The sequence below is a fragment of the Eumetopias jubatus genome, unplaced genomic scaffold, assembly GCF_037043125.1.
Source record: "Eumetopias jubatus isolate StellerSeaLion01/CBP00866 unplaced genomic scaffold, mEumJub1_p1.0 scaffold_10, whole genome shotgun sequence".
NCBI classification, from domain to species: domain Eukaryota; kingdom Metazoa; phylum Chordata; class Mammalia; order Carnivora; family Otariidae; genus Eumetopias; species Eumetopias jubatus.
The window spans coordinates 91720789-91740325 of record NW_028274816.1 but is presented as its reverse complement, the minus strand read 5'-3'; the positions used below and the strand labels follow the sequence as shown (position 1 = coordinate 91740325).

General features: G+C 42.7%; 1 protein-coding gene across 3 annotated transcripts in view; it reads left to right on the top strand.

The window, feature by feature from the left end:
• Positions 1-19537, top strand: part of MAP2K6 (mitogen-activated protein kinase kinase 6) — a 123570-nt gene that overhangs the window by 56160 nt on the left and 47873 nt on the right. For all 3 annotated transcript variants that reach the window (XM_028112641.2, XM_028112639.2, XM_028112642.2), the window contains exon 2: positions 19223-19289. In XM_028112641.2, coding sequence (XP_027968442.1) covers positions 19223-19289 — 67 coding nt within the window. The remainder of the gene's footprint in view (positions 1-19222; positions 19290-19537) is intronic.

Sequence of the window (19537 nt, the reverse complement as noted above, 5' to 3'; positions counted from 1 at the left end):
TCAGAGGGAAGCTTGGTGTTGCCGGTGCTGACAGCCTCTGCCAGGATATCCAGAGCAGGTTGCATTCTGTGTGGAAGGAGAGCTAATACCATAACCAACGCTACTTATTTTATATGTAAAAAAGTGCTGAGCCCCCCAGTTAATGGCCTGCTTTTTCAAGGCAGTCTTAAATACAGCAGAATTTCAGGGCCACCATAGAATTTGAACAGTTTCTTGGAGCTTTATGTAACAGGTTTTGACGTACGGTGGTCATGTTTGGGGAGCTAAGCCCAGGGAATGTGCTTTTACTTTCTATAATACCCCTTTGGCTGTGCACACACTTGGCTCTTTGGTCTTCCCCCGAAACAGGAGGATTTGGAGAGTTAACCTGATATTCCCAGGTTGAATGTTCTCTTACTCGTTTATAAAATTTAAGAAACACAGAGTTTTGAAAAGGTAGTCCAGCCATTCACGGGGCTTATATTCTCGACAGCGAAGCGCTCTGAAGAACTTAGTGTCATTTCCCAGGATTTTGCATTTCTCCTCCTTGCTCCTTCATGCTCTTTCACTTTCGTTCCCCAGCACGTGAAACACCGTGGCAGCTCATCCTGCTGCCTTCCCCCCTCTGCGCCCCTCCTCTTTGTCATGGGACATTCCGTTCTTCCCACCAGCCCCAACCTGTTTGCAACTTGGCACACAGGGAGAACAGGACTCATTGCACAGCCTTACCCCCTGGGACGGTCCTAGTTTCAGCTTTTCACAGAGCAAAGCTTTTGGCCCCACAGCTCTTGGATCTTGAGACAGTTGGGAGAAGTAGTAATGCATTTAACTTCAGAGAACAGAGTCTTTGGCACAAAAGGTGGATGAGGCATATTGTGTGATGCCACTTGCACAAAGTGTCAAGAGTAAGAAAATGTACAGGGACAGAGTTTTGGCTGGTGGTTGCCGAGGACCAGAGGGAGGGATGATATTGGAGGAAAAGAGACCAGGATGGCTAATGGGTATGATGTTTCTTTTGTGGGTGATGAAAATGTTATGAAATTGGTGGTGGCGATGGTTGCACAAGTCTGCGAGTGTGCTCAAAACCCTTGAATTGTACAGTCTGAATAGACAGAATTGTGGGTGTGAATTGTATCTCAGTAAAGCTGTTGTAATGAAATCTGGAGGGCAAAGGTAATGCCATGGATCAGAGTTTTAGACTTTGGGCTTTGCAACTCTGGAGGTGAAGCATTCAAGCTCTTTGGTAGCAAACTCCCTGAATTTTCTAGAAGAATGAAATGCATCCCATCCTCACATGTGTGACCCTTGAGACCCATGGATGGTTCTTGAGCTGAGAACCACATCTGACTCGTGTGTTTCCACATTTTAATGATGAGCAGCTCTGGAATGGAGGAGGTTCTCAGAGGAAAGAAGGAAGTTTTAGATCACACCTACTTTAGCTTGACATAGTTGAGTTGCCTTTTGGAATTTTCCCTTATGTTTCTCATTAGCTACTTCCTCAGGAGCTTATATACTGCAAGAGTATGTGGTAAAGTTTCACTTGAAACTACAGGAACTCCTTTGCTGACCTATTCTGGCTGTTTCTAATGTTTCTTGGCTCCATGCTTCCGAGGACCCCATGGGAAATCTTGGCAGAACACCCTGTTTTACGTCAATACGGAGTGCCTCTCTCAGCTTGCCTTTGCATTGAATTTTCTCTTTGTTGTAACTCCTTCTTCCTTCTTGTCCTAAAGACAGACCCTCCACTCCTTTCTCTGAGTCCAGGCTTCTCCTCTGTGCCATTGATCCCACATTGTCTGCCGAGAGTTTTGCCCCATCATTTCTGTGTACTTCTCTGGCCTCTTTGTCCCTTTCCGCATTGGCTTCTTTTCTCAGCTAGACAGCTGCTCAAATTTCCCATCCTATTTAGAAAGCGATAATAAATGCACAAAACCCCCAAACTCCAAAACTTTCCTTCGATCCTTATTTCTTCCTCAATATACTATGTGTTTTTTTTTACCCCCACAGTTAACTTTTTTTTTTTTTGCAAAGTCTGTATATTTTCCCATTTTCATTGATGTGTCCTTTTGATGAAGAGATTGAGGTTACAAAGTTGGGAGTCCTGTGCTAGCATGAGGTCTAGGACATCTACCTAGAGCAGTTAGGGATGGGAGAGAGAGATGAAGTTTTAGCAAGGTGGGAAGCGGATTTTGCAAAGTCTGTATATTTTCCCGTTTTCATTGATGTGTCCTTTTGATGAAGAGATTGAGGTTACAAAGTTGGGAGTCCTGTGCTAGCATGAGGTCTAGGACATCTACCTAGAGCAGTTAGGGATGGGAGAGAGAGATGAAGTTTTAGCAAGGTGGGAAGCGGATTTTCCAAATGGTTTTTCCCAGGCATTGGGCTAGAGACCCAACATTTCCAAGTGGATTCTAATTCTGGTTATGAGGCCAGATGCAATGAGAATGTGCTTTGGTGTCAGGCCTCGTTGGTTGGTAGGTTTATTTGTTAGGCACTAGAGGAAGGGGCAGTTTCCTGGAGAAAAAGTATGATCTTTACCTTAGTAAGTAAGCCAGGAGTTCTTCTTTTTTTTTTTTTTTTTTAAGATGTCATTTATTCATTTGAGAGAGAGAGAAACAGAGACAGCACAAGCAGGGGGGAAGGCAGAGGGAGAGGGAGAAGCAGACTCCCCACTGAGCTGGGAGCCCAGTATGGGACTCGATCCCAGGACCCTGGGATCATGACCTGAGCCGAAGGCATACAGTTAACAATCTGAGCCACCCAGGCGCCCCAGGAGTTATTCCTTCACAGAAAATGCCCCAAGCTAGTTGTTGGGATATATTCGGTCTTGTGCATTTATTTTATTTTGAGTGTTAAGACTTCTGACCTATAGTCAGATTTAAGGGTCCCTGTGACCTTGAGTGTTTAGTCCAGCCCGGGACTGGTGCATCTTCTGGTAAAATGGGAGAAACATCAGGCTGAGATTACTGTCAGGATGAGCCCATGGAGGAATCCATTAATGGACTAAGAGAGTCCCCCTTCCCCATTTTTTTTGTATTGAGAAGGGAGTGTCACCCCACAGGCCAAGTGTCGCCAAGACAGCATTTTGCAAACAGAAGCCACAGTGACCAGTTTCAAATAGTCACGTGACCATTACCCTCCTGCTGGAGTAATTCCTGTCAGGTAGGAGATAGGCTTATCAATTTTATCGGAAGCCCCTTAGGGAAGGGGTGCTAGTTTACAAACATACCACAGAGCTATCACACAGTAGAAAACCTGATGACATCATGGATGAAACTGGTGGTGTGCTCCTCCAAATGCCATTTAATGAGAACATCAGCTAGTTTTACTGATGGAATGTTTTCCGTCTTAGAATCAGGGGAACGCAAGTCTGGAAAGGTTACAGTGGAATATCTTGGACAAAGTTCATGGCAATATAGCTTTTCAGTTGAGTCTTGATCTCCTGATAGATCTTAGGTCATGTCACAGTAATTCCCGGTAAACAGCTTTATAACCTGCGTTTGTTATCTCAAGATGTCCGGGCATAGGGGTAGAAAAGCTGCACGGAGGATTTAACCCAGAACTTCTACTTCCGGAGCCCAGATTTTATATATAGCTTGGACAGAGGTCAGCAATAATCCTTCTATGAGCTCGTGGAAATAGACCTGTGATGAGAAGTCATTGCCATCAAAGGACTGAATAGTGTTATATTATATGGGAAAGCTGACTGCTCACGTCTGTAAAGCTCCATGCATCTGGGCAGGGGCCTTGAGATGGAGGAAGTAGTATTTATCCCATGCAGTTGTACCGATCATTACATTAAGAGTTTATGTGAGGCTGAGCACGGTGCCTTGTGTATAATAACTTCTCAATAAGTATTAGTTGCTTTTATTATTCTCATGAGCAGCTACTTGTTAATAAGGAAGCACTGGCCAAAAACAGCAGTAGTTTGACCTGGCAATTTTCAGCGTCCGTGTATCCAACGCTTTGTTTATATCCACTGGCACTATGTGTTGCTTAGCTTGTGTTATTCACCAAGGTAGATACTGATATTCCCATTTTAGTGTTGAGGCTTGGATGAATACCTTCTCAAGGTTTTATAGCCAATGAGTGCTATGCTGGGTCCCTTCGCACTTGGTCTCCTTTTTACAGGGTCATGTGGAGGTGTTTTCCAACGGAACCCTATATAACATGGTTGGACAAGCATGTCCCCCCGTCCTTCTCACTGCTTTCCAATAATCAAGGCTTGTGAGAATTGCCATCAATAATATTTAATTGAAGTCAATCCAATAAGAATCTCTGGCTTAATGTTTTATAAAATTAGTGTATCCAGGGATCATTTCAAATCATCTCCTCGTAGTTTTGGTGAATCATTGAAGCCAGCTTAGGGAAATTGCATCGGCAACAGTGTGTATAAGACATCACAGAGCGTATGTATGTATTTATGCATTTATTTATTTTAATTTTTAAAGATTTTATTTATTTATTTGAGAGAGAGCGCATGAGAGCATAAGTAGCGGGGAGGGGCAGAGGGAGAGGGAGACAAGCAGACTCCCCGCTGAGCAGGGAGCCAGACACGGTTGGGGGGGGGGCTTGGTCCCAGGACACTGCAATCATGACCTGAGCAGAAGGCAGACGCTCAACTGACTGAGCCACCCAGGTGCCCCCATAAAGCATATTTAATTTACACTTTTGACTCACGTTTCTGATCACATAAGTAGGTGCAACATTCCCCTGGTGCAGGAAGGAATTTATATACTTTTTTTTGGTGCTGAGTCTTGGAGATTAACTGATTTACATGTTTCAAGGTGACTGCCTAGAACGATTTCTAGACTTATTACCCAGGACTAGAGAACTCCACGGCTTTTGACAGCCTGACTTAGAGCACTGCCTGAAGCAATACTTGTTAATTGTGATGACAGTGGTTGATCCAGGAATAAAAAAAGGGAGGGCCTAAGTCTTTCTATAGGACTGTGGAATTTTACCTCAGGCCCCACAGGATCTGAAATCTTTAGGATTGAAGTATGAGTAGATTTGCATAAAGAACTCTGCTTTGAAATTAAGTTGTTTGCTTTTGTACATTAGCATTCTTTTCTCAGAAAATCACATTTAAATGTGGTTTTCTCGAAATTATTGGTCTTTGATTTTTAATTGCCTGTCATGAACCTCACACCTGGAGTGTCACTGGTGGGAGATGTGCTAAGCCACGAGAGTACGGGGCAGACCAAAAGGCAGAGCCCACCACAGTCTTTGGCCAGGCTGTGGTTTGCAAAACATGACTCTCGAGAACCATCCAGCCTCCCTGGAAAGAAGGTGACTAGATACTGCAGAAACAACCATGGTGCAGAGGATTGTACTGAGCTTTTTCAGGCTGGAGGATTGGATTGGAGTGTCAAGGTGAAGGATCCTGCCATAGTGTTTTGATACTGCTTTGGCCATGGTGTCTTTACCTTCTTGTTTCTTGTTGGCAGGGGGCATAAGGATTCCAGAATGTGCCACAGACCTGGGGAAAGAGCTGCATTTCTTAGTTTTCCTCTGAGATGTCACTGAGTTAGAAAAGAACTGGAAGGAGGTCAGCATCTACTCCTTTTTTGTTCCAGCAAAGGGCATCCACCGAGGAGGAGGATGGCTCCATCTCCCCGTAACCATTTCTTCTAGTTTGCAGTTAAGTTCTCAGTGTTGCTTGTTTTGCCCCCTTTTATCATCTGGTGAAGGCCTTCTAGGTGTTTCTATCACTAGTGACATTGTAGGATGACAGGATGCTTTGGAAGTTCAGTGACAGAAGCAGTTGAGAAGGAAATGAAAGGTGTGAAAATGAAGGGATAAAAGAAAGGAAAAAGGGAAAAGTGAGAAATATATTTGGTAGTGTGGCAGTGTGGGTATGGTGGGAGAGACACTGGATAAATTTTGAGAGATAATTTGATAAAATTCAGTATCCATCTCTTTCCCTTTTTTAAAAAAATATTTTATTTATTTATTTATTTATTTATTTATTTATTTATTTATTTGGGAGAGAGATAGAAAGAGGGAGCGCGAGCTCGAATGTGAGCAGGGGGGAGGGGCAGAGGGAGAGGAGAAAGAATCTTAAGCAGACTCCATGCTCAGCACAGAGCCTGATGATCAGGACCTGAGCTGAAACCAAGAGTCTGACGCCCAATCGACTGAGCCACCGAGGCGCCCCTCAGTGTGCATTTCTAATAATTCACTGTATTAGTGTCTTGGAGCTGCTGTAACAAATTAGTGCAAACTTGGTTGCTTAAAACAATAGAAATCTATTCTGTCACACTTCTGAAGGCCAAAAGTCTGAAATCAGGGTGTGGGCAGGGCAGGCTCCCTCCAGAGACTCTGGGAGAGAATCCTTTCCTTGCCTCATGTAGCTTCTGGGAGCTTCCACCTTCCTTGGCACCCCTCAGCCTGTGGCTCCCTTACTCCAGGCTCTGCCTCCATCTTCTCTGGGTGAATCTAACCTCCCCTTTCATCTTTGTTATAAGGGCACTTCTGATGGCATGTAGGGCCCAGCTGGATAATCCAAGATAATCTCCTTTTCTCAAGATCCTTAATTTAATCACATCTGCAAAATCGTTACTATGGTAACATTCACAGGTGCCAAGGATTAGGATATGGGCACATCTTGGGAACCATTATTAGCCTACTTCACTCACTAAAATGTGACTAGTTATATACTTCTTCTACCAAACTGAATCTAAACCCAGCATAATTCTTTTAAGGTGGAAGGCTGGAAAGTTTTCTTTTTCTTGTTTTATAAAACTTTTAAGTTTTATTTTAAGAATGCTCCATACCCAATGTGGGGCTTGAACTCACAACCCTGAGATCAAGAGTCATGTGCTCCACCAGCTGAGCCAGCCAGGCTCCCCTGAAAGTCTTTTCTCAAAGTCAAGATCAAGTGAAGATGTCTGCAATGTCTGTCATATTTAATTAAATTTTGATATGGAGAGCCAATGAACTTATATAAAAGGTGTACATATTAAAAAGGTGTATGGGGCACCTGGGTGGCTCAGTGAGTTAAGTGTCTGACTCTTGATTTCGGCTCAGGTCATGATCTCAGGGTCCTGGGATCCAGCCCCACACTGGGCTCCCTGCTCAGCGGGAAGCCTGCTTCTCCTGCTCCCTCTGCCTGCTGCTCCCCCTGCTTGTGCTCTCTCTCTGTCTGTCAAATAAATGAATAAAATCTTAAAAAAAATAAAAAAACAAATAAAACAAAACAACAACAATAATAATATAAAAATGAACAAATATTTTGAACAGGCCCTTCATAGAGAAATACAGGTATCAGTAGACATAAAAATGCTGAGCTTTATTAAATATTTTAAAAATGTGATTAAAAACAATGAAGTACTCTTGTTTACTTATCAAATTGACAAAGATGAAAAGTTTTGTTTGACTGATCAAACTCTAACTTACAGAGGAGTGTGTGTATCAACAGGGGATATGATTGGCAGAATCCAGTGGGAAACTTTACAGAACAAATGACCAGATTTCTTCGACAAAACAATTTCATGCAGAGGGAGGGGCAGACAATAAGAAATGGAGAGAGAGCTTATAGGTGAAGAGAGGTACAAGAAACTTTCATAAAACATAGACCTAATTTTGATCCTGATTCAAACACATTGTAATTTAAAAATACTTGAGATATTTATGAGACCATTAGAATTTTGAACACTGAGTAGATATTAAGAAATTACTTATTTGTTTACACGTAATAATTCTGTGGTGGTTATGTTTTTTTTAAATAGTTAATTTCTGGGGCTGGGTGGCACAATCGGTTGGGTGTCTGACTCATGGTTTCAGCTCAGGTCATGATCTCAGGGTCATCGTGGGATTGAGCCCCACGTCAGGCTCTGCACTCAGCACGGGGTCTGCTTGAGATTCTCTGTCTCTTCCCCTTTGCTCTTTCCCCTCCCCCTGCTCATGCTGTCTCTCTCTCTCAAATAAATAAGTAAATAAAATCTTTAAAAAAAATAGTCAATTTCTTTTGAAGATATTTGATTAAAATATTTATGGATGATATGATTTGATGTCTGGGAGAGTGGGTGGCTATAGATGAAACAAAATTGGCCATGAGTTGATATTTGTTGAACCTGGGGAATGGGTTCATGTGGATTGATTATAACTGTCTTGTTTACTTTCTCATATATTTAAGATGTTCCATAATAAAATGTTATTAAAGACAGACAAAAAATACTTACTCGGACATGAATTTGAATATGAGTCCAATTTGTCCCCAGCTTTTTAGCCATCAAGCTAAGGAAGGAAACACGAAGAAAAACATTCACATCATCCACAGGCAAAGACTGATCAGTTATACAGGAGAAGCTAACTCTTCCAATTATTGATGACACACATTTTTTTTCTAAGAGTAAAAAAGGGTATTATGTAAGGTGATGAAACACATCCTTACAGAGAAGAATTTCAGAGGCCTCTTTTTAAGGTGTACCTTGCCTCATGGGTCAATGGCATCATGGTAGAATGTAGCTCAACAGGAGAAATGGGGTGAAATTGGGAGAGAGGCAGGATAGATTCTACACTGGTAACACTAAGAAGGGTTATATAGACAAAGAACTCTCCTTTGTATTTCTTTGCATTTCTTAGTCTTCATGCAGCTTGGTAGAATCCCAGTTTACTCCTCTGTAGTTTTCCTTGGCTAGAAGGGAGGTGATCGCAGTGCTATTAAAAGTGTGACCTTGGACCAGGGGGGTAGAATAATCCACTTCTCCCAAGAAAAAAAATGCAACCCTCTTACTCACTATCCCTGTGTTTTAAGTAATAAGGGAGAGTTTTCTGTAATTCAGTAGCTATTTAAGAAAATCTTTATATTTTGGAAAATTTCAAACAAATTCAAAGGTTCACGGTACAATGAGCCACCATGTATCCATCACTCAGTTTTGACAGTGACCAACTCATGGCTAATCTAATTTCATCTATATCTCCACCCCCCCAAATCCCCTCCACCATATTCTTTGGAACAAGCCCTACAATCCTATTATTTCCTTTGGAGACATTTCAGTATTTATCTCTAAAATGGGAGTGCTAATTTTAAATCTAAACTAAAATTTAGTCCACCATTTTGAAAAGATCAAACACATCGCTAAATTTCTTAGCAACCTGTTGCCATATTTTAAAGCGGTATTTAACACCCGGATGAGCACATTTCCTTTCAATAAAGACTCATGAATGAAGCAGCACAGAGATGGGGAAGATGAAGGCAGACAGTGGGGATTCCCCACCTAACCACTGCCCGCCTCCTACCTTCACTCTGGGCCCAGACCACAAATAAAGGGCATTGGCTGTGATTTGCTTTTAGGTTCTTTCAAGAACACATAGTCAGCATCAAATTGTTAACACGACAAAACAGAGTTCAGCTCAACCCCGTCTAAAAAAAAAAAAAAAAGAGCTTCAATCCCATGAGGCTGTAAGAAGAGTCTTCAGAGTGCTTTCATTCTTGTGCATGGGCGGGACAGGGGGGATGGCCTTGAAGAGCAAGCCATCGGTGAGCAGATGGGTTGGGTCAATCGGTTTAGGAAGGGAGCCATTAAAGATATGTCCAGACTACTGTAACCATACGGATGAGGAACATTTATTCTGCGTGTTTTTATGGAAGGCTCCCTGGAGGAGAACATGCTTGAGCTGTGTTAAAGTTGACTGGTAGAGACAGGTGATGGCAGCATTCTAGGGAAAACATGAGCAAAGACCTGGAAGCTTAAAATGCCAAGGTGTGTAATATGGGTGTGTGTGTGTGTGTGTGTGTGTGTGTGTACCACACTTTCAGAATATTCTGCTGATATTAGATTCATCTTGTTACATGATTTTTTTTGAAATGTGGACGACATGACCTCCTGAACTGAACAACACAGAGAACTTTTCTTAAATCTGAAATTATATCAAAAACTAATGTATGGTGACTAACATAACATAATAAACTAACATAACATAATAAAATAAAAAAACAAAAAATAGATTATTATGAAATTATTTAAAAAATTAAAGCTTTGGTCTTTCCAGTCGTTGGCCCTCACCTATGCTTTCAGCTTCCTCTCTACTACCATCTTCACTTTGTCTAAAGTAGACGACTCGCAGTTTCTTTGAATAGACCACAATGCCTTCTCATCACCACTGGGAGCTCATCCTTATTCTGCTTAGAATCTCACTGTTGCATTTCCATGTTCTTGTTGTCAAAATCCTACCCGTTATTTTTTTAAAAAAATGTATAATGGATATATTTAAATACGGAAAAAGAAGACCTAAGAGTCTAATCAATCCTCATGTACCCTTAAATCCTACCAGTGATCAAAGGACCACCTAAAATACCACTTCCCCTATGAGATCATTTTCTTTGTTCATTTTGCTCTTCTGCTTTGAACCTCCTGTGTATTCATGATGCGGTATTTGTAGTGTATATCACATCTACTCTGATATTACCGGAACTGGTTTTTCCTATCCCCTGACCCTTTCAAAGCAGAATCTGTAGCTTGATGACCTTTTTGTTCCTTGCAGCGTCTACTTTGGTGAATTATTAACAGTTTCAGCTCAAAGATAGAGATAGCCATGTGAGGAGCCTCATTTGGAATTTCTTCCTAGCCACAAAAAACTGATTGGTGGTGGTGTTGGGGGGGGGGGGGACGTACCAGGAACTGGGCGGAAAGTGACCTTGTCATCATAGAGAAAGAAGTGGTGAAAAAGGAGACACGTTACTTTACCTGCACACATATGTTTATAGGTGTTTTATTCATAGTTGCCAAAACTTGGAAGCAACAAGATGCCTGTCAGTAGATGAACGGATTAATGAACTGTGGCACATTCAGACAATGGAATATTATTCAGTGCTAAAAAGAAATTTGCTATTAAGCTGTGAAAAGACATGGAAGAACCTTAAAGGGATATCACTGTGTGAAAGAAGCCGGTCGGTATGATTCCAGTTATATGATGTTCTGGAAAAGGCAAAGTATGAAGATGGTAAAAAGATATCAGTGGTTGCTAGGGGTTGGGGAGAGGGAAGGATGAATAGGCAGAGCACAGAGGGGTTTTAGGACAGTGAAAATGCTCCGTGTGAGGCTATAATGATATCCAGACATGTCTGTATGTCATATATGTCAGTATACGTTTGTCCAAACCCATAGAATGTACGACACCCGGAGTGAAGCCCATTGTAAATTATGGCTTTGGAGGTGATAATGATGCATCAGTAAATTCATCAATTGTAACAAACACACCACTCTGGTGGGGGATGTTGATAATGGAGAGACTAAGCATGTGTGGGGGCCGGGGGTATAGGGGAAATCTCTGTACCTTCCCTTCAATTTTGCTGTGAACTGAAAACTGCTCTCAAAAAAGAAGTCCTTCATAAAGAAAGATATGATTCGGAGGCCTCACTCCCAGAGATCCTGAGTCTGGGGAGCTGAAATCGTTCCCCTGGGCATTGGGAACCAAGAGAATATGGTTCCAAATCGATGAGATGTTTGAAAAATGTAATTTTAACATTAATAACATAAGAGAGGAAGAAGAGAGGAGGACATCTGAAGAAATAAGTTGCCCATACAGGGAACATTCTGTTTAGCTCATATTTAAAAAATAGAAGCACAAACATGGAAGGGAGAAAAGAAACTAGTACGTATTGAGCACCTGTTGTATGTGGGACCCTCCTAGATGTCTTCACACATATTGTGCAAGCTGAGCCTCTCAATGACCTGAGTCTCTCATCTCCCATTAGCAGGTGCAGAAACTGGGTTTAAGAAACATTTTCAAGCTCATCATGTTAGTAAGGGGCACAGCTGGGATTTAAAATGAGGTCTAGGGACGCCTGGGTGGCTCATTCGGTTGGGCGGCTGCCTTCGGCTCAGGTCATGATCCCAGGGTCTTGGGATCGAGCCCCGCCTCGGGCTCCATGCTCAGCGGGAGGCCTGCTTCTCCCTCTCCCACTCCCCCTACTTGTGTTCCCTCTCTCCTGTCTCTCTCTCTGTCAAATAAATAAATAAAATCTTTAAAAAAAATAAAATGAGGTCTATTGGTGGTTAAGTTTGTGCTATTTCTACTCCAGTCTCCTTTCTTTCTTTCTTTTCTTTTTTCTTTCTTTCTTTCTTTCTTTCTTTCTTTCTTTCTTTCTTTCTTTCTTTCTTTCTTTCTTTCTTTTCTTTCTTTTTTTTTCTTTCTTTCTTTCTTTCTTTCTTTCTTTCTTTCTTTCTTTTCTTTCTTTCTTTCTTTCTTTCTTTCTTTCTTTCTTTCTTTCTTTCTTTCTTTCTTTCTTTCTTTCTTTCCTTCCTTCCTTCCTTCCTTCCTTCCTTCCTTCCTTCCTTCCTTCCTTCCTTCCTTCTTTCTTTCCTTTCTTTCTTTCTTTCTTTCTTTCTTTCTTTCTTTCTTTCTTTCTTTCTTTCTTTCTTTCTTTCTTTCTTTCTTTCTTTCTTTCTTTCTTTCTTTCTTTCTTTCTTTCTTTCTTTCTTTCTCTTTCTTTCTTCTTCCTTCCTTCCTTCTTTCTTTCTTTCAGGGCTCAATACTAATGTTCAAAACAACTGAGAAAAGAACAAATTTTCAGTCAACAACCACTTAGGATGTGCAGGCGCTGAGCAGAATCGCTGCTGTAATGGAACTTCTATTGGGAAGATAGATACTAAACAAGTAATCAATGCAGAAGTAAACACAGAAAGGCAACCATAAAGTAATGTGGGATTATGAGACATGGTATGAGGAATATAAATGGAGGACAGTCGTGGAGATCCATTTGAGACAGATTGGAGATTTAAAGAAGAAATGGCTTGAGCAATTAGTTTTGTATTTTTTAAAATTTTAAATTTTAATTCCAGTATAGCTATGTACAGTGTTATATTAGTTTCAAGTGTACAGTGCCGTGATTTGATAATTTTATATGTTACCCGGAGCTCATCACGACAAGTGCCCTTCTTCATCCCCATTACCTATTTCTCCCATCCCCCGACCCACCTGGCTTGTGGTAGCCATCAGTTTGTTCTTTTTAGTTAAGTCTGGTTCTTGGTTTGTCCCTCTCTCTTATTTATTTTCCCCTTTGTTCGTTTGTTTTGTTTCTTAATTTCTACATATGAGTGAAATCTCTGACTTATTTCACTTAGCATAATACTCTCTAGCTCCGTCCACGGTGATACAAATGGCAAGATTTCATTCTTTTGTATGGGTGAGTAATACTCCATTGTGCGTGTGTGCGTATATATACGCCACATCTTCTTTATCCATTTATCTATCGATGGACACTTGGGCTGCTTCCATAATTTGGCTATTGTAAATAATGCTGCGGTAAACATAGGGCTGCACATATCCTTTTGAATTAGTGTTTTTGTATTTTTTTTTAAGATTTTATTTATTTGTCAGAGAGAGAGAGCACAAGCAGGGAAAGTGGCAGGTAGAGGGAGAAGTAGGCTCCCCGCTGAGCAAGGAGCCTGACGTGGGACTCAATCCCGGGATCCTAGGATCATGACCTGAGCCGAAGGCAGATGCTTAACCGACTGAGCCACCCAGGTGCCCCAGTGTTTTTGTACCCTTTTGGTAAATACCCAGTAGTGCAACTAGTGGATCGTAGGGTAGTTCTATTTTTAGGTTTTTGAGGAACCTTCAATCTGTCTTCCAGATTAGCTGTACCTTTCTGCACCCCCACCAACAGAGACAGAGTGGACCTTTTAAACTAAAATGTCAGAGGCTCAGTAAAGTGCGTTGAGTTCACATTCTGTGTGAGATGCTGGAATGTGTAAGCTGGAGGTGTGGACTATGACTCGGAAGGAGTGTTTGGAAAGGTCTGGGAGGGTTCTGCGGGGGCATGTGATAGAAGAGGTAGAAATGGAAGTTTGGGTTCCTGTCTGCAAGAGGCTAGAACCTTCTAGGCAGAAGCAACACAAAGATAAAGGCAAGGTCCCAGGAAATCCATCTCCCTCCTTGAAATCAAAACCACCGCACGTTTTTTTTTGTTTTTGTTTTTGTTTTTAATAATTTTTTATTGTTATGTTAATCACCATACATTACATCATTAGTTTTTGATGTAGTGTTCCATGATTCATTGTTTGTGCATAACACCCGGTGCTCCACGCAGAACGTGCCCTCTTTAATACCCATCACCAGGCTAACCCATCCCCCCACCCTCCTCCCCTCTAGAACCCTCAGTTTGTTTTTCAGAGTCCATCGTCTCTCATGGTTCGTCTCCCCCTCTGACTTACTCCCCTTCATTCTTCCTCTCCTGCTATCTTCTTCTTCTTTTTTTTTCTTTACATATATTGCATTATTTGTTTCACAAGTACAGATCCGTGATTCATCAGTCTTGCACAATTCACAGCGCTCACCATAGCACATACCCTCCCCAATGTCTATCACCCAGCCACCCCATCCCTCCCACCCCCCACCACTCCAGCAACCCTCAGTTTGTTTCCTGAGATTAAGAATTCCTCATATCAGTGAAGTCATATGATACATGTCTTTCTCTGATTGACTTATTTCACTCAGCCTAACACCTTCCAGTTCCATCCACGTCGTTGCAAATGGCAAGATCTCATTCCTTTTGATGGCTGCATAATATTCCATTGTGTATATATACCACCTCTTCTTTATCCATTCATCTGTCGATGGACATCTTGGCTCTTTCCACAGTTCGGCTATTGTAAAACCACCGCACGTTTTAACCTGAGCTGGTCAGCTTTCTTTCTCTAAATGTTATGTCATTCTGCAGAACGTTGGCATGCTCACTGGAGTCTCAGTGGTGGGTGAGATCCAGCGGTTGAGGGGGGCGGACGGAAGCATCTGTGTCCTTTCGCTCTGGCGAAGCCAGCTTTCTCCTTGCACTCCTTCCCCTCGGCCCTGCTCCGTTAGTTGCTTTGCATCTGATCGTCGCAGTTTAATAACATCTAATGACACTCTTCTCCCGATTTTGGTGCCGGCTACCCCTGGGACTTAAGCCTAGATGCAAGTATTAAGGAGAGGGCAGCCAAGGCCTCCAGGTTGCCGGTGACTTGGCTGGAAATCCCATTCACATTGGGAAACAGATTTGGAAATTAAATTTGGCCCCGGAAGCAATGTCATCCTTTTGTAAAGCTGCAGCAATAATCATAAACCCTCATTGTCACTCCCCCCACCCCCCGACCTCCCAGCCAAGCTGACAAATAGTTAGGCATCAGCATATCCTCATGATGCCACCTTCTGTTGACCCTGTGGGATTCTCTGGCTGTTTGGGTTGGCACTGGAACACCATCTTTTCTGTTTTATGTAATAAGGCACATGAGAGAAGCTCTTTGTGCCCAGCCTGTCCGCGTGGGTACTGAGCAAGAGGTCTTGTGTACCCCATCATTTTCGGGATGGTCAAAGCTAGCGAACACTTACGCGGCCTGGGAAATGTTTGTTAACTCTTGGCAAAGTTTTTGTCTTCCGGTGCCATTTTTGCTCCCGGCCAGGATTATAATGACCCAGCTTTGGTTTAAGATGAATGTTGCAAATATATGTGTGTGGTGGGGCTACATTTTCAGAAAACAAGCACGGGTGTGGCACGGGACTGATGTGATACAGCGCTGCAAATGCTCGCTCAAGCCCACAAGGCTCACCCTCTGCAGATTGTACCAACAAGAGGGCCAAGCTTGTCAAGGTCCGTAGGAGCACACGGGCCTTCTCTCCTTCTGAGAAGGTTGTTACTAGCATGGGACCCAACACGGAGCCTGTTTTCTGATCTATTTTTTCGTGTTTGCTTTAGACTATCAGGGGAAATGGCCATTTCACATCCTTGGGCACAGCGTTGTATTACTTACATTGCTTCTCCGTTTACTTTTTTTTTTTTTTTTTTAACGTGGTGTTAAAATGTTTGCGTCAGGTGTTGGCAGCCTTACCCGGGAAACAGATTGCTTTGAAATAAACACAGCTGGAAACTGACCACATATTGTTTTTCTTTCTCCTAAGAAATGAAAGAGGCATTTATAGAAAGGCTGGAAAAGGCAGTACGGTCCAGGATTGCTTTATAGATGTATTTTCTCCCAAGTCTGGTTAGAGGTGCATGTCACGCCTCGGTGTCCAAATGGACCCACTTTCCTTCTTTCTTTGTGAAGTTGCGGTTTGCTGGGAACAATAAACTCCAAGAGGTTTGCTGCAATCCGCCCTTGAGAGGGTGGAGTCTATTCAGGGCTGTTTCTCTCTGCTGAAGTGTGGTCTTCAGAGCTGAGCGAAGAATGCCTTGTGTGTGCTGCTCTGCGAGCCTTGCTTGCAGCCTTGAAAACCTCATCAGAGTCACCCCCGGCCTCTTACTGGGCTCCTCTTTCAGGGATGGGCAAGTAAGTGACTTATGGAATTTTGATGCATGTTTCTGCGATTTTTGTCCAATTTGATGCACTGTTGAAAATGAAGGCAGGGTGTATTCTCACCGTGTCATTCAACCAGGTTTTGTGTCTCCTGCAAGTATTTTTCTTGTTGCTGTCAGAAAAGAAGTAGGAGCCTTCTTTTCTCACACCTTGAAGACTTACTTTTGTTTTGGTCATTTATTCCTTTAGCCTCTGTGCCAAGGGCTTCTCTCTCTCTCTCTCTTTTACTGTTTCTTTGCAGAGACGTTTTAATGATTTGTGGAGTTATAGTATAATCATGAATTGCTAATAGTCAATTGCTATGGTAGACTAATTCATTGCTCTGTTTTTCAAAGGCAGTTTTCCCCCACAAATAGCTATCTCTCTGGACATCTCTCTTGTAAGAGCTGAGTTAGAAGTGAAGAAGAGAGAGGTGTAGGAATTTCAGAGTAACTTTTGCTTTTGGTTTGCTTACATGGCAGTGCGGGAGACTTTTTCAGTGGCAAAGTATATTTTACTTTTATTTTGTTTTAACGGAGGGGACAAGAGGGTTGTATCTGCTGGGATTATCTGAATTGCCTGCCACCTGTGTTGGAGTAGAGATGTAGTCATCTGGACAAATGGAATTTGTCATGCATTCCTCACGACGGTATTTAAAATAGCATCCTCTAGCTCTTTGACTGAGGTGCATGGAGAGGAATTGTTGGAATTGGGCCACGCATCTATTGGGATTTTCACCATCAGATCCAGCCCTGAGCATTGTTCCTGGTACATAGCTCTCTCTATTATCTACCACATGTATGGACAAGGCTCTCTGTATTGTGTAACTGACCAACTTAGTAACGTGTGCGAAGCGGGGCCATCTGAACTCCGGCAGGAGGAAAGTAATAGTGAGTTTTGAATCTTATAAAACACATAGATGAGCCCAAAGGAGGAGAGCATTGAGAAGACCTGTGACAATGAAGGTGGACCTGAAAGGCTTTCTCTGCGTTGGCTACTGCCAAGCATATTTCTCCTTGGCTTTATACAACTTGGCAGGATTGATCCCGATTTTGGATTTTGAAGGGGTAGAACAAGAGTCAGTTACACATTATCTTGGACTGAGATAATCTGACCAGTTCTGTGCATGAACTTCTTAAATGACTTATTTTTTTAATGAGACTGCACAGATTCTTTCTCTAAGTGATTATAATTAACAGCTACTTAAGATAGGTCTGTGTTCTTTCATATGTGATACCCCATGGCTCTCCTCTCCAGCCCAATGAGGTGGGCATGAGTATTATTTCCCCATTTTACACTTGAGGATACCAAGAGTCAGGTGAATAGTGACTCTGGAGGTCGCTTGGTGCATGAAAGTACCGGAAGTAAGCTGGTTTTTTAAAAGCTCATAATCACATGCTCCCCATGCCCCCCTCTCTCTGATCATCCCTGAACTCCTTCCATTGTAGAACAGAGAGGAATAAGCTCCAGGCTGGGTGTTGGAGACCTGGATTCTGATTCTGACTGGGTCGTTGCTGGTTCTATGATGTTGAGCAATTACGGAAATCTTTGGATGTCATTTTCCTGCAAGGAGGTTCTATTCTTTGATGTCTTAAGTCTCTTTGCATCTTGAGAATCTCTAACCCAGGCCTTATCCAGGGCTGGTGTCAGTGCTGTAATGCACCCCAGTGATATAGAGCAGAGGGGAGAAAAAAAAAAAGGAGAACCCTCGGCATTCTATCCAGCTCTACTTTGGTTTCCCCTGCCAAGCAGGAAGAGACCCAGGATCTCCTTAGATGAGGAAAATCCTGGGCTCTTAAGAGACTACTACTCACATTCCTGAGCTGGCATTTCTCAGTCTGTTCTTTTTTTATTTTTCCCCTTGAGAGAGGGGGAGGGTCGGGGGAGAGGAAGAGAGAGAATCTCAAGCAGATTCCACGCCCAGTGTGGAGCCCGATGCGGGGCTTAATCATACGACCCCTGAGCCGAAATCAAGAGTTGGATGCTTAACCGACCAAGCCACCCAGGCGCGCCATCAGTCTATTCTTTTTTATTCGTCAGCAAAATTATTTGAGCCAAACTCTCTGTAGTTTCAGTCCAAGGATGAACACATGGGTTACATTCCCACCTGGTCCCCAAAGAAGCGATAACCTCCTTGCATGAGCCCATCTGTTGCCTTATTCCTTTTTGGGCACAGGGTAAACGTAAATAAATATTACTCTCTCCCTCTTTTAAGTGTTTCCACTTATGACAGGTGGTTGACAAATGGTCAGGGCAGAAGAGTGGGAAGGTGTTGTTTATTCTCCCTCCATAGTTAAATCTATCAGTTGTTTACAGATCAAATGAGAAAGTTGTAAGATACTGCGATAAAGGTGATTATATTGGATGGACATTAAAAAAAGGAAAAAATCTAGGGTGCCTGGGTGGCTCAGTCGTTAAGCGTCTGCCTTCGGCTCGGGTCATGATCCCAGGGTCCTGGGATCGAGTCCCACATCAGGCTCCCTGCTCAGCAGGAAGCCTGCTTCTCCCTCTCCCACTCCCCCTGCTTGTGTTCCTGCTTTCGCTATGTCTCTCTCTGTCAAATAAATAAATAAAATCTTTAAAAGAAAAATTAAAAAAAAGGAAAAAATCTATAGCCAATACCATCTACCATTACCATTCTCACGTACAAGAAATAACAAAGAAGTTGGAACGACCACCTCTTGGCAGGGAGGAAGGGGCAGCTCTCCTGGGTAAAGAGAGTTAGCATTCTTATACTGATCTTTTCACCCTTAAGTGGCAAAGAACCTCATCCATGAGCACAGTCTGTATTTGGGAAGCTGTGCTCTGCTTGGTGCTTGGGTGCTCGGCACTCCCAGACTTCCGGGGCGGGAAGTGGGGTTCTGCATGAGGAGACGAGAGCTACACGCTCCCAGGCTAGCCCTTTGCTTCTGCGGCAGTGTCCCTGTTCCCACTCTCATGCTGTGATTTCTACCTTAACTTTATCCTTCTGTCTCTCCCCATAGGCAGGAAGCGAAACCCTGGCCTTAAAATTCCAAAAGAAGCATTTGAACAACCTCAGCCCAGTTCCACGTAAGTTGGCAAGATCATCGTCTTAATCCAAACACTTCACTTTACAGATTTCCAGGGAATGGGGGTTCATTTTTGGACTGATGAGCAATGCCTTGACTATGGAAATCACTGTTAGAAAGAAGAGCCCTTTAGAGGGGGGAGCCATGTGCTCACTGTTCTGAGACCTGAAATAATCAGGTCAGTCAGTCCATATTGCGTGGGTAGCTTTGAACTCAGCCTCTCACATTACTGGTTGGCAGAAAATTGAG